The 15,938-nt window shown below is 41.0% G+C and overlaps 1 protein-coding gene across 1 annotated transcript; it reads right to left on the bottom strand.

Annotated features, from left to right (window-relative positions):
- Positions 1-1,566: 1,566 nt before the first annotated feature.
- c1qtnf5 (C1q and TNF related 5) lies at positions 1,567-9,800 on the bottom strand. The gene is made up of 3 exons (XM_049576067.1): positions 9,648-9,800; positions 2,682-2,926; positions 1,567-2,593 (listed from the first exon to the last, which is right to left on the bottom strand). Exons 2-3 carry the CDS (start codon positions 2,911-2,913, stop codon positions 2,073-2,075), a joined length of 753 nt encoding a protein of 250 aa, XP_049432024.1. The 5' UTR covers positions 2,914-2,926; positions 9,648-9,800; the 3' UTR covers positions 1,567-2,072.
- Positions 9,801-15,938: the final 6,138 nt, after the last annotated feature.

Raw genomic sequence — 15,938 nt, 5'->3', positions numbered from 1 at the left:
GGGCTTATGTAATACAAGGGCAGGGCTGGGCAGGGCAGACAGTTATATTATGCATAAAATTAGATGCATTAGGACAGTCATATACTCTTATTTTAAGTTAAACAATAAGCACATAGCCATTTGTGGCCAATTCATTATTGCATTTATTTTATAGTCTGGAATTAAACAATAATTGCTGATTTTCTTATGCAGTTGATTCTGAGGACAGAGAGACTGCTGCAGGGTCCAGCACTGTTGGTCCTGATGATGACAGACAGACAATGTGTGGGCCAGTGTGTGGGCCAATGCGCCTGAATGTCCCGGGCTGAATTTGTGTCCCAGTCCGCCAGTTGGTGGTTGTTGGATCCATCTACCACTTTTCCGACCCACCCTACTCTGACTTCCCACTGTTTTTCCCCCTGACACCACCAGGCATCGTTAAACAATAATAGTGAACGGCTGCGTATCATGCCAACGTGAAAGGACAGCTTTTTTCGTCAGTGTCTGACACCAGAAGTCACTGACCAAGCGCCAGATTTCAACGACCTCGGAGTGAGACCAGGTTGCCCCATCTAGAGCCGGTGTCTAGTTTGTCCAACACATTCTCACTCCGACCTCATCACATATTGACATTTGGTCATGGACTTTTCATGTCCACATACGACGTGCAAGGTACCCTGGGTGCATTGGATGTTGACGTTCTGGGACACTGTGTCACGTTCTGCCTGTTACATACATTGTCTTCTTTCAAAATACACTTCTGTTCTCACAGGTAATTTAACATTTACATACAGTCTCTTTCAAAATAAATGCACTACGTCAGTACAACAATGTGAATTGACCTTTTTTTTCCTTCAAGAAACACACGTGGTTAGGTTTAGGAAAAAAGAACAGGGCTTGGCTTCAGAATATGCAAACACCGCTCTCTGAGGTGAAAGTCGGTGTTTGTTAGACCCATCCACCACCCTTTTGCCCCCCCCCCCCCCCCCCCCAGACATCCGGCACCTTAACTTTTGTTGCAGTGCCTCCGTGTTTCCCCCTGGCACCACCGGGCATTGTTAAACAATAACAGAGACCAGCCACGTATCACGCCTATGTGAAAGGACGCTAGAGCCAGTGTTTGGTTTGTCCATTCTGGGCTACTGTGGAAACATGGTGGTGCAATATGGCGATCTTCGTAGGTGAGGACCCACTCCCTGTGTAGATATAAACAGCTCTAAGGTAACTAAAACACATGATTTATATTTCTAGGTGATTATACACTAAAGTATACGTTATATTGGTATTAATTTCTGCTAAATCCTACACACTGGACCTTAAATATAATATATAATATGTCATTTAAAGGGACCATTTTACTGCACTTTGGGTACATTTTGCTGATAATACTTTGGCTAAATGCAGAGTTTAATATGTTTCATACTGTTTAATTGATACCTCTACTTTAGTAAAGGATCTGAGTTCTTCTTCCATCACTGTGATCAGGTAAATGTGTGTATAATAAAACAGATGTGTGCACAGGCAGGCATGTTGGCAGAAAGTGACACAAAAACATTTGGAGGTTGAAGCTAAAAGAGTAAAACTCTCTTATTGTGAGTTATCTTTTATTTTTTCAGTATCCAGTATGAATGGTTAAAAAATATATCAGCCGTGTGTTTTTTAAAAAACTGTGATGCTACTACTGTGATGTGTTCATTTTTTTCATGTTCGCTGTGCAGATATTGACGGGAAACAAAAGTGCAATCATGGCATAAAAGCTGCATGAATGTGTGGCCTGGAGTTGGCTGGAGGCCGTTGTCACAACATCTGTTACAAGAATTAAGTGTCACAGCGGTTTAAAGGCTGCAACAGAAGAACAGACACTGAATAAACAGTGTGCATACCTCACACTTCACCAGTATGGTATGTGCAATTCAAGTAACATTGTCTGGTGTGTTTGATACTCATTACACAAATACAGATGTACCATGTCACAGCCTGTTCACTTGTCTTTATCCAGAGCTTCTCTATAAGAAAACTGAAACGGGCAAAAAAACAGGTTGTGGTTCATTTCCCAAAGTGGGATATGACTTTGTTTGGTTCATGAGCACGTGTCATGCAAACACAGCAGAGTTTTTCCAGTCTGAGTACACCAGGAAGCCGGTGAAGGTGCTGTCTGTCTTGGTGCTGGAGTAAAATCCATTGTACTCTGACAGAGCCATCTGGACCCACACCTGGTCGCCAGGGATGAGGTGGAGAAGGGTGCCGCCTGACAGAGATGCCGGTTTGGGCCAGTTGCCGTAGAACTGAAAGTAAGATGCCACTGCATGTGCGTTTTTCATCAGGTCAAACTGGAGGCTGGCGCGGTAGACTGTGGCGTGGACGGCAAAGTAGTAAACCCCTGGCACTTTGCAGGTGAAGCGCCCCGTCTCTGGGTTGTAGTCCCCCTGTTCGTTGATCACGACCTTATCGAAGTGGACAACATTGCCCACAGTGAGGGGTAAAGTTTGGCCCTCAGATATTTTGACACTGAAGGCAGATTTGGGGGCCACTGCACACTCTCCTGGCTGCCCCCTCTCCCCCTTCTGTCCTGGGTCACCTCTGTCCCCGGTCAGGCCTCGCACTCCTGTCTCACCTGGAGGAACATAGACATGAGTATCCACTGTGGACATTTATCACACACACACACACACACACACACATAGATACACAAAATAGAGCACCTGGGGTTCCAGTGTTCCCCTTCTCTCCCTTCTCCCCTGGAGCAGCATCTCTCCCATCCCTCCCATCTCTCCCCGGCTGCCCAGGACTGCCATGAACTCCAGGAGAGCCCGGGATACCAGGGTGACCAGTACACAGACTGGGAGGGATCTTGTTGTCCTCTAACTGGCTGGAAAGATGGACTTGGAGGAAGAGGAGGGAGTGCAGCAAGGGCAAGAGCCTGAGTGAGGTCATTGCAGTATCACGGCTGAGGGACAAAAGAGAAATAGACTTTAGAGTCCTGACTAAAGGAAACGTTACGGTTTACAAACAACTCTGTGGAGGAGGTGCACCAGAGTTTGAACTGATATACATACAGTGGGATAATAGTGATCTGGTTAAACATAAGTGAACCACAAAAGCCACTATAAACATCACTTTAAATCAAACTTTAGCAGATTACAGACACAGGTTGAGCACATATAAATGCTGAAATTGCAGCACGCAGGTGTGTAAACACAGTGAAATGAGTGTTTTACAACATAATTTAAGGACTTAGCGTATAATATTCAGTTTACCTACAAACACACTGTGGCACAGGAGTTTAGCTGCAGATAAAGATAATCTATCCTCTCAGGCAGAACTGTTGCTTTAAAAATATGAATTATAATAACAATACTTAATGTTTTTTTAAACAAATTCCTCACTTGGTTTGAGGGCAAAATGAATCTGAAATAACCGTATTACATTACAGAGTTGGCATTATTCATCAGGGGTCAGTGCTGCCAAAACTGAAAGGAAATAACCACTAATGCAGAACAGATGACTCACAAAATTCCTTCTGCACTCAGGTAGATATCTTTATAAGATCTTATAGTGTAAAAAGCATTACAATATGTCTATAAGTGGAGATTTGACTGAAACAACACCCATGTGGAGCTTGTGTATATTAACACAGGTGCAGTTTTTGGTTCCAACTGGTGATTCAGCTTTCTCAAATAATGGTTTGGGAGTCATGACACTAAGAACAGCATGCTCTGTTTCAGGGAAGGCACGTGGCGGGACGTGATGAAGGGAAAAAGAAGAAAAAAATGACATAAATAAAAGAAGACTCATCACCAGCCGACTGAAAATAGAAAAGAGTTTTGCTTTTCATGTGTCACCATTGTCCATGATCCCAAAGTGATTTAACTTCCATACTTATTTCAACTTTTTAAGTGTTTTGCTTCAGTAACTCAAAATATAATTGAAGTGTTTTACACAACTTCAGAGGTAGGACCAAGTCACTGTTTTGCAAGTCTCAAGTCTTTTTAGTGGAGTCCCAAATGAAGGCATAAGTCCTAAACTTTAAGTTTGGTGGACTGTGGGAGGAAGCCGGAGTAAACCCACACTGACATGGGGAGAACATGCAAACGATGCACAGAGGGGCTCCCCCACCCCAGCTTTGGACCAGAAATCCTCTTGCCGTTAGGTGACTATACTAACCACTGTACCACCGTGCCATCATAAAAAAGGACAAATGTTTGTTGGAAACTTTTACGTCGCTGTCTGTCATTTTTGACTCGTACGTTTTGAATAATGCAATCTGTTTTTTGTTGGCCACCACACGTTTTTGCCCGTAAACAAATTATCTTTGATGTCATTTTTTCCAATTGGCACTCAGTAACGTAATGTTTGCTCTTAATGGTTCTCTCCTGCAACTTGATTGGATGCTGTCGGTATCAGACTGGAGCCAACAAAAAGGACTGAAATGCAGGACTCAAAACCACAGTCTTTTTAGTGGAAAAAAAGGAGGTCGGTGTACAGTCCAAAAAACACAAGCAAATGTATCCAAAGACAGCAGACTTCAGCAGGGTCTAAAATCTGGTCAAATCCAACAAGAACACTGGGAGCACACACTCAAACAACTGAGAACAAACTGGCAACAGACAAAGGGCAGCACAAGGACTAAATACACAAGGGAGGAGGGGTAATGAGGGGACAGGTGAAACCAATCAGGGCGGGGCAGGTAATCACACAGGCAGGAAACACACAGGGGCAGGAAGTAAAGTGCCTGAAACAAGAGACAAGGGTGAGCGTCAAAATAAAACAGGAAATACTAACAAAAGCTGAAAACAAGGAAAACATGACCTTAAAGGGGACCTCAGTGTGTCACAGTCAGACTGAGTAAATCTCGGGAATTAAGTATCAACTTGTTGGGGAATAAATGGTACTAACGTTAGTTGATTCAGGAAATGAGAGGAGATAATTTGTGGCACACTCTTTTCAAATAACACATTTTATAATCTTAGGTTTCAAGTCACAGTGAAGTCTCAAGTCATTTAAGTTTCATTAAGTCAAGTCTAAAGTCATGGAATATGTGACTTGAGTCTGACTTGAGTCTAAGTCATGTGACTCAAGTCCACACCTCTGCATTACACAATGGTATAATTGCATGTATGGGAGACTGGGTACAACAACAGGGTGGTTGTTACAGCATCACTTTCACCATGTTAACCCATGAGTCATGTAATACATTTCTTCCTGACCTTGGATGCAAAATGTCAAAGTTGTGTGAAGAAGTACATGGATTTTACAGCCAAAACACATATTTTAAATATGAAAGTACACTTTTGAACCAAGTTGGTTATTAGTGTGTTTATCCGTTTTTTTTAATTGTTTAATTCTTTACTCTTATACCTTGACTTCACATAGCTCTGTGTATGTGAATCAACCGAAAGTCCATTCATTCCTATGAGATCCTTCATTTTGTTTGTTTGTTTGTTTGTTTGTTTGGGTCTACAATTTGACTTGAAAAAATTGAACTTCTGGCAGATTTCAGGCGCACAGTACTGTATCTCTGAGCCTCAAAAAGTTAGCATAAAAAACACATTAGCTAACAGACTGATATATGTACAGCTCTATTTATACATTTTTTTCTATGTGTAAACTTTGGTAGCATGTTTAGCTAGCTAACACTGGTAGCATGCTAGCCATGTAATACATAGAGTTCATGCATAGTGGATTATACATCTTTTAACGAAATATTTCACAATAATGGCAACCGACCTGACAGTCCAACCTCCTCACTTATTCAACTGGACATTGATTAACACTCAAAATTAATTTTCCTACCTTTCCTGCAGTGGTGTTTCTATCCATTCATTAAGACATTCACTTCCTTGCGCTGGACGCCAGAGGGGAGACTACGTATATTTTGTCTCGCCACCAGACAATCAGAGATCTCCGCCTTCTGATAATCTGGGGACACTCCTTTCTAAAGTGTGTTTAACACAATGGCGAAAACGGCCGGCAACAAAGCAAGGCCTCTTGCATTTTTGAAAAGGACACGCCTACTCGGAAATGTGCGCTCCCCCTTTTCTCGTCCGCAAGGAAACAAACACACAGAGAGCTTGAAAATGGATGCCGAGAGATTAAACTCCGTTTTATCAAATGTGTGCTCATCCATGAAGAAAATATTTTTTCCAGTGGATGTCTTAGTTACAACATTATTGAGCTAACTGGAGTAGTTTCATGTCGTATCCGACAACGGGAGGCTTTTAACAAATGACGTACTGATGTTAGCTTTGCTGCTGCTGTTAGCTGTCCCTGTCAGCTGCAGCCACTGATGCTTTCTAGACATCGTGATTTCCCAAAACTGAATAAATACCACACATAGCAACACAAAACTGCTTTGCTAGCTCAATCATGTTGTAACTAAGATATCCGCTGGAAAAAATATTTTTTTCACAGACCGTTTAATGAGTTATTACCTATTACAGACACTGCTAATGGCTAACAGCTAACGGTTAGCCCAGCTAAACGTGCACACAGAAATAGTAATGTTTGTTCAATCCTTGTGTTTATAGACTTTACAAACATCGGATTAGTCTAAACGGTGATACAGTGATGTGAAAAATGTTATATATATAAACCAGCAGAGCTTTTAGCTATATATAGCTATATATATATATATATATATATATATATATAGCTAAAAGCTCTGCTGGTTTTCTACCCGGAAGTAGGCTATTTGTAAACAACAAGGCGAATCCCTCTATAGTCCAGCCGGACGGATGAGTCATGGCCTTGTAAAAGATTATGTTTGTTTCTTTTAGTTGGTGAGAATGTGTCGCCGCAAACGTGACAAACATCCACTAACTTTGACGGCGTTTTCTGCAAGCACGGCTGAGCCATTTTGTACCGCTACATGTGTTTCTAGTGGGACTATGTTTACAAGCACAAGAGTTCAGCGAGCCACCGAAGGACTGCTCTGCGGATTTACTATTGGTTCTGCAACGTAGGGAGTTTTTTAAACTCTGAAATTGTATCCGCCCATCTAAACACAAAATCAGGGAGAAAGTCATCAGTCTTTATTTAAGCAAAGTGTCTAAAGACTGACTTGTGAGTCTAACGTTTTACAGGAATACGGATACAAAACTAAACTGGGTGGAAACAAGGCGTTATTGTTACAGTGTGCCCTAGGTCCTTTTACAACCTACCTCAGAAGTGGGGCAGGTGGTAACAATGGAAAGAGTACTTTATTTCTAAACTTAAGAGCTCCAACACAAAAATTCAGAAAGGTAGACAGAAAGCGTGACAACCATACCCAGTCTCCCCTATTTCTAACACTCGTGTCTCTGAGGGACGGGCAGACTTGGACATTAGAAAATCTCTGTTTTTAAATTCAGGAGGATGAAAATAATACAAATTCCAGAGCTGATGACTAATGATATCTTCTAAACAAACCGTGGCACGGCAGGTCTCTAAACAGATGTTTCTAATAAAGGTTTGATGAGATGCTGAATACCAGACGGACTTCTCAGAAACTACTCACAGACAGTCACACCTAACAGTCAGAAGGGTCATCTTTAAACTCTCTCTTTGTCTGTCTGATCCTGTTTCCTGTATGTGTGTGAATCCTCAGCTGACCCAGCAGGGACAGTACGAGAGATACCAGATTGTACTGCTACCTCACAAAGTATGTCTGTGTTACAGCACTGGCTCACAGTGCTGCTCTTTTATCTGCTTTTTCTGCAGGGTTTTTGGTGGGCTCGTCTCCACTGTCGCCCTGTTTGGCCGTCTGTCTGGCAGCAGGACAGGCGTCACAGGACCATAAAGTGAACTGATGAGCTGAACAGCAGGACTCACACAGCTGTCTAACAGTGCCAGCTCTCGTGTGGACTCATGTTTATGGTTAAAACTCGCTGTTTGTGGTGTGTGACAATGATGAGAATAGTTAGGAGTTTTTTATCATCTATCCAGAGGTCTCCTAATTGGAACTGAGAGTTTACATCCACAACAGCTGCAAAATAAGAGCGGGAGGAGGCGGAGGAGGAGGTGGGGGAGGACAAACACAGAAAGAAACAGTGAGAGAAGAAAGGAGGCGGGAGAGAGAAATGCATGTCAGCATTCCTGGCAGAAGAGGAGAGCAGACAAGAAGACAAATACTGGAGAGTCTGAACAGCTGTCTGCCACCACTCCTCAGATCATTAGAAACATGACCGTTTTCAATAAGCACACAAAAAAAATAAATCTGCTGTTTACAGACCACTAATATGTGGACAACAGTGTTTACTGTGCAGCTACACACACTTCTGACCGAGTTTATCCTGCCACAGCAGCTCCTTGTCTTTGCTTTGTTTTATGTGGACTCACGGTCTGCTGTTTTATTTCTTTTTATGTGTTTTTTATAGGTATATATGTACATTTTTGGCAATGTCTAACCAGCTAGACTTTGCACCACCTCGTATGAACTTTAAAGATCTGATGTCTCTTGTTTCTTTTTGTTTTTTTGGCATATTGAGACCAGCTGAAGTGCACTGATATTATCCACATTTACTGTAACTCCATACACGTCTTTCATTTTTGACCCTGTGTTGCTAAATAATGTCCTTAGCGAGCAATGCAGTACTGTCAATTAGTAGAATTTTGAGGTATCTGTACTGTGTTTTCTGCTACTTTATACTTTTACACCACTATATTTCAGAGAGAATCGTGTACTTTTTACTGCATTTATCTGACATCTTTAAAAATGAGTCCTTATAAAGGGTTAAACAATCAATCACGAGTTTACAATCAAATATCTAACAGTATATTTTAAACTCCAACTTGACCAGCTACAGCATTAAAATACTGCTTTACCATGACTGCATCAGTAACAATAATCTATTAATCTAATATATACTAATTTATAACAGACATATGCCACACTGTTGCATAATAATTACTTTTACTTTTGATACTTAAAGTATATTTTGCTGATAATACTCTTGTACTTTTACTCAAGTCAGATTTTACATGCAGTATTTTTGCAGTGAACAATTGTGTTTATTGGCTTTTTACACATTTTCCAACCAAGAACAATAACTAAAAACAAGTAAGGTACAAAATAAAACATTAAAAGATTCAAAATAAATCATCAGAAATGCTACCTGTACAAATATTGAAAAACTAAAAGCCTTCTGTCCCTCTAGAAATGTCATAAAACGATCCAATATCTTATCAAGCATAGAATATTTACCTTGAATTGTAAAGATAAGTTTTTCTAGGGCAGTCCAGTAAGCCAGGTATGTAAACTTGGTCTCATAGTGGATTTCCATAATTTGGCCATAGTGTGTTTTGTTTGTACTAAGTCAAATACAGTATTTTTGCCATGTTTTCCCGTAGAAGTAGCAACACCACAGTAAAAATACTGCATTTGTACTAAGTCAAATGCAGTATTTTTACTGTGGTGTTGCTACTTCTATGTCTCCCTCCACTGCCTTACAATATTCTATATCATCCATCAGTCACACACAGTTATGCACTTTGAGGTAATTTAGTTCTTACAGGACACTCTGAAGTGAAAAAAAGATGCCAGTACTTCTGCTCTCAACGTTAAAACCATCAGACATCTCAGCTCTGCACCCTGACGTGAGTAGGTTTCACCTGCGTGCCCTGAAATTAAAAACACCGCAGAGCAGCATTCACCCACACTTCAGGGAAAAAAAAATCAAACTCTGACTTACCAGATGATGTAGTGAAGTCTTTGGGAGCTGCTGCTGCTGAAGTTTGAGTGTGTCGAGGAGATCCCAGTGAAAGCTGTTCCTCCCAACCAGAGAGTCTGGCTGGGAAAAACTAAAAGGAAATGGTAATGAAATCCAATTAGAAAGTGGGGTGGGTGGGAGGGGAGGGTGGAGGAGCGAGAACAGGGAGGATACAGAGGAAAATATGTGATGTTAATCCAGCACAAATAAAAGAGAAACTCTGAAAAAAATAATAATGACAAAATGAATATAAAAAGGAGGGGTTTGGGTGGGATGTTTTGGGAGATTGCATAACAGTGTTTGGGGAGCGCTCCAAGACATAACCATGGAGAGTTCAGAGGGCTGTGGTCAGAGAGAAGCAAATGTCAGCCACAACAAACTGCAGCTGAGAATGAGCTCGCTTTATTGCACAAAAACAGCACTGCTTTAGAAAGACAGAAAAGAAAGGTAAAGAGAGATAAATACAGACGTCAGCAGACACAAAGGCAAACAGACACAATCACATTTTCCTCTCTCTGATTTTCTTTATCTGCCTCAAAGATGAGGCAATTTTCTCCACCCAGATAACATCTTAATATCAGTCCTCCACTTAGTGAGACTTTCTGACAGTAATCCTTTTCTCCCTGTAATCCTTCAGTGGCGGTGTTAACTTGATAAAGCAAGAGCTCTTAATATCTTTCTGGCAAGGAAGCCAAACTCGAGCTGGTCAAATTCAGCAGCTCCTTTGAATTCAGGCCAATGAAAACATGCTTTCAGTGTTATCGTGCAGCAGTGACCTCCAAACGGTCCAGAGCCGTGCCAAAACTGGAGACGGTGGAGGAGTGTGTAATCTCTGCAGGAGGAGAGAAAACAGAAAATAAGCAGGGTGAAAATTTGTAGCAAGGCTGTGTTTAATGTAGCACTGGGGTCTGCAATTAGATTTACCCACGGGCCAGATTTTGAGCCCTGGGGGACCAATGTTTTACAGATTAAATGTTTTCAACATGTTTCTTTCTTTGGTAACACTTTATTTAGATAGTCCGCCTGCTGATTGTTTACAGAGCATTTGTAACATTTCAACACTATATTAGTTTGTAAATCATTGCATTTTGTTTTTATTCATGTTTTACACAGTGTCCCAACCTTTTTAAAATCTGAGTTGTATTGGATGGATGGATGTGAAATTTTGTAAAGACATCCGTGGTTCCCATAGGATGAATCCTAATGGATTTGGTAATCCCCTGACTTTTTCTCTGACGCCACCATGAAGTTGACCTGTGTGTTGAGTATCTAAACAACCAACCTATTGGATGGATGTGATAGGCTACAGACATCATTGTTCCTTTGGGTATGGATTGCTGCAGCGATGATGTTTACTTGTAGACCAACAAGGAAGTTAATGGCGCCTTGGTTCTCTTGTCAGAAAGCCAATGGGATTTTCCCATTGAACTGGGGATTACTGCAGAAAATAAGCGCTGTGGCAAATGATATTTACAGGTTTTGTTCAGCAAGATAATTGTCACAAAGATTTTTGAAGCATAAATGCAATCACCAGAAGTAAAAAGCTAACATTAGGCTATAAACAAGCTACACTACAGTCGCATTATTGAACATAACTGCTACAGCAAGGCTGTAAAGCTGCGTTTGGTGTGAGGACATCTGTAGTCTCATTTAGCCACTTGTTTGCAATGTCTTTAAGAGACATGTAAAGGCTTCAAAATGTACGTGTGAGTATTTACAGACATATTTTATGTCTGAGAACCAAACATAAAAATCTTGTAAGCTTGTGTTAACTACTGACTTTATGTCAGGCATCTGACCAAAAAAACCCCACTGACTCCGAGAGGGGAACCAGGAGTGCTAAAATGCCAACTAATGTCTGGACTTATTCCCGCAGCTCTCTATTAACCATAATACTATGGGTGTTTCCTTACTGTGAATGTAGCTCCACCATCATGGGGTTAAATTTTGTATTTGTTTAATACTTGTAAACACAAACCTGTAAAAGTAAAAGTAATGGAGGGCAAAAGATATTCAGACTAGAGTCTTAATTTTCAAATGCTTCTATACTTCCTGTACAAACAGTGAAAATGTGCATAGAACTTCATGTTGGACTGTCCTCAGTGCAAAATGAAGCACGTACAATGAGTCATCCTATATGTACGTATGTTACTCTACAGGTGCACTTAGTTAGTCATTAGGGCTTGATTGAACACACATGAAGCCACATGCCAGGAAGTCATTGCAAAAATATACCAATACAACTTTACAGCACTACACATTCTCATAAACATATCGATATAGGCCTGTACAAATGTCAGCTTGTACACTGGGTAGTGGTACAGAGAGACAGTAAGATAGAGGATGTTTCTCAGAGGCAAGGATCCTTCCTTGGGAGGATGGGTCCTCCAAAGGAAGGATCCTGCAGAGGCAAAGCAAGAGTCCTCCCAAGCATTCAGTGAACACACGTTGGAGCAGGCTAACGAGTGTCCCCAGGTGTGCGTCATTAACTCTCAGCAGACTGAGGAGGTTTCAGGGTGCAGTGATGATTTTGGCACTCTCTAATGTTGTTGTACAATTTGAACAAATGTAAGCAGTATTTTCAGAGTCACTTGACTTTTAGGGAGAATGTATTTCTGGATCATATTTAAGAGTGAGTGGCGTAATGAAGTAAAGACAACAGCTGAATCACTGTCATTTCAAGGTGATCCATATTTTATGTGTGTGTCACCACACACTCTGCTACAGTAATATGAAAAGTGGATCTGATCTGATGAGCCACTCTGCTCTGAAACAGCTGACCCGCTGCCTGTACATGATACCACCGGGTAATCCTCTGAAATAAATTCACCTCAAAACAAATGAGTGATGCTTTGACCTGCAGGATATTCTAATGTCTTTACTGTGGCCGTTCTCACCACGATTCCCCCCCAAAAATACACCAACTGAAGCTGACAGAATGAAAGCAATTATAATTGCATTATCATGTAAATAGTGGGGGGAGGTGAACACTTTGTGCTCCATCTCTGCTGTAAATGTGAGCGTGCTAACACGTTAAATCAAGAGGGTGAACATGGAAAACATCAACGATGTGAGCATTTACGTCAAAACATCACTGTGCACAATGACAGCCTCACAGAGCTGCTAACATGGCTAACACAGTTACGGAAGCTTAAGTTTGTACCCATTTGGCAAAGAATGACTGATACGTGTAAATGTATGTTATTTGTTTAAACATAAGATTACAGCTCAAACTGATAATAGTCAATTCTAGTGGTTTCCAACTGGTCCAGCTGCAGGGTCCAAATTTCTTCTTAATTGTTAGTTCAAGGTCCCAAAGTTAAATACATTAACTGTCATACTTGTGTTTGGCCGAGTCAGTGAGCTAGTTTGCTGTCTCTGTCTAGTAGCTGTCCTTTAGTCACTCAATCTACAGCAGGAAGCTGCACTTCAAATTAAAAGCTCAGTGCTAGAAATTTACTGTACTTGAAAATAAAGTGTGTTTGTTAACAAACTTGACATGTGGGCAAGTTGATAGCAGCCCATTCAGAATAGGCCCACAACCCACTTTTGCACTGCGACCCACCAGTTGGGAACCACTGGTCTGATTGACTGTTCACACATGATGGATGTACCGTTGTTGTTTTAGAATAAAGTGTCATCAGCATACAACTTTAGTTTGCTTCCTATTTGTGTTTGTGGGACGCAGATCTGTTACGGGTCTAGAAGGCTAAAGGAGTGGAATAAAAACTGTTTTTAAAATGCTTTTAGTTCAAGGGATACTTGTTTTAAGTTTAATGTAAATTAAGTGAATTATAGAATTTATATATTTTATTAATATGGTGGTTTACTGCACTTCAAAACCATGTGCCATTCAAATATCTTTAGTGCAGAATGAAGCACAGACAGTGGTTTGCGTGTCTCTCTTCTCAAGTGTGGGCTTGTGTGGATTTACACAAGGCTTCTACTAAAAAAATGTAAACTATAACAAATGGCAATCTATAAAAGTGACAACTTCAGCTTTAGTCAGGGGGGCAAATATTCTTGCTGGCCAACCACAAGTTTAAATACTTTACAGTAAATCATCTAATCAAAATTAATTCAGTCTGGATGTGTTATTGACACACTGAGGCAATTAAAATTACGCAGCTGACTGTGTGCCCAAACCCTACAGTTTCTACATGAAGTGTTTTGCTGTGTCATGTATGTTCCCACTGAGAACAAAGCGTGAATCTGCTCTGACTGAACACATGGGTCTGCTTAGTGTTTCAACGCCAAAACACTGGTTTTATGGGAATACGATGATGGGTAGGGACGAGGGAGGGGACTTCACTTTCCTTTGAATTTGAGTCATCAGGCTGTTGTGGGGAAAGGTCTCAGCTGGCTCCTGTGGCGGCAGTGAGCTATAACTGAAATGAGACGCAGCAGATTTAGACATGTTTCTAATTAGCAGCACCAGAATCAGCACATTCTGGTGCTGCTACACTAATTTCCTGTAAGAATCTATAAACCGCAGCTTGGAGGATTTACTGGTAATTTGGACCACTTGGCAAGGTAAAAGTTTAAATTAATTTCTAGTGGTGGTGAAGTTGTAGTGGAAATTGGGAGAGCAGTCCAATTTTTTACAGCAACAACACATCCACAGACTTTCACTTTGGTTGGTTTTTATTTATAAATCTCTTCTTGGGCTGGTTCCTCTTATCAGTGTATATATACATGTGTAAAAACCAGAATCACTTTCACAATATTCTGCAGATATTGCACCCCAAGGTTCAAACAGAACTAAACAACCTCTTCTTCCTGGAATAATTCACAGAAGGACCTAAAATAATTGGAGCTGATCACTACAGGGGAATTTAAGTGAAGTTTAAAGGATCAAGACAACAACACTCTTGTACAATATGATTGCTCCTCAAATTTTCAGAGCAGTCATTTTAGAAAATTGTACATGTTTAAGTAGGCTTCATATTTCGTGCTCTTAACCCAGCTGCTTTTGAAAAAGCTATTTTTTCTTTTTAAATAAAGGTTATATAAAGACTTCCTGGAACTCAAAAAGCTGTGGACACAAATGTTATGTTTCTAATAAAGACTGTAGTGTGATGATGCACTTATTTCCCAAAACATCTGCCCTTGGCTGGGAAAAAAAATAAATGAATAAAATGTGAATACAAGCAAGTCTGTAATTATTAAGTTAATTCATAATCTGATGTCATAACATTGTCCCCAAATAACACCAGAATTAATTATATACATTCAAACATAACAGCTTGTTTTGCAAAATGAAATCAAATTGCAATGTGATTTGTGGGGGCAAAAAAAACAACAACAAAAGGTCCATTGGGTCACTTGTTACGACCCCGCTCTTAGGCTGCAACAATGATGGGAGATAAGACCAGTGCAGAGTTAAAAGCTTATTTGTTTACAAAATAATGATTAAAAACCCAATTAACATGAAAGTCAGTAATCCGTCATGTCTGCGTGTATGGGTGTGTGGCAAGTTTGTAGAAAAACCAAAAGAACAGTAGCTGTGCCACGAGGGAAGAGGAGGATTCTGTTGGAAGGTGGGGAGCTTTTATATCATGAGGCACAACAGGCCCAGGTGTGGCTCATGAGGTTAGTGACGACGGTGCTGGGCTGTGAGCACAGCTCCCACAAGAGGACATCAGGCCCTCATGCCACCCTCATGGAGTCTGTTTCTGACAGTTTGGTCAGAAACATGCACACTGGTATCATGCTGGAGGTCATTTTGTAGGGCTCTGGCAGTGCTCCTCCTGTTCCTCCTCACACAAAGGAGCAGATACCGGTCCTGCTGCTGGGTTGATGCCCTTCTACGGCCCTGTCCAGCTCTCCTGGTATCTCCTCCATACTCTTGAGACTGTGCTGAGGGCCACAGCACGTATGGATGTGCCATCCTGGAGGAGCTGGACTACCTGTCCAACCTGATTGGGCTGCAGGTACTGCCTCATGCTACTAGCAGGGACACTAGCAGAACACAAAACTAGAGACGAATCAGTCAGGGAGGATAAGGAGAGAGTAACTGTCTGTGACCACATGTAAAACCATTCCCTTTTTGGGAGGTTGTCTTGCTTTTGCCTCTTCATTGCACCTGTTGTCACTTCCATCTGCACCAAAGCAGCTGAAACTGATTGACAATCCCTTGCACTTCCTAAATGGACACATTGATATCCCTGAAGTTTAACTGACCTGGTGTTATACTGTGATGATTAACTAACTGTTTGAACCACTTCATGTTTCTTTAATCAAACAGTAAATGAGGCGAGACACAAGAAAGAG

This window comes from Epinephelus fuscoguttatus, linkage group LG5 (genome assembly GCF_011397635.1).
Source record: "Epinephelus fuscoguttatus linkage group LG5, E.fuscoguttatus.final_Chr_v1".
Taxonomy (NCBI): domain Eukaryota; kingdom Metazoa; phylum Chordata; class Actinopteri; order Perciformes; family Serranidae; genus Epinephelus; species Epinephelus fuscoguttatus.
Note: the sequence above shows the minus strand (reverse complement) of the source record. Positions and strands in the feature narration are given on the sequence as shown.

Bases quoted from the DNA above. Each gene is read 5' to 3' on its own strand.
- c1qtnf5 (XM_049576067.1), bottom strand. From the start codon at position 2,913: ATGACCTCACTCAGGCTCTTGCCCTTGCTGCACTCCCTCCTCTTCCTC. The intron at 2,594-2,681 runs GTGCTCTATTTT...ATGTTCCTCCAG, and splicing joins GGGGAACACTGGAACCCCAG to GTGAGACAGGAGTGCGAGGC.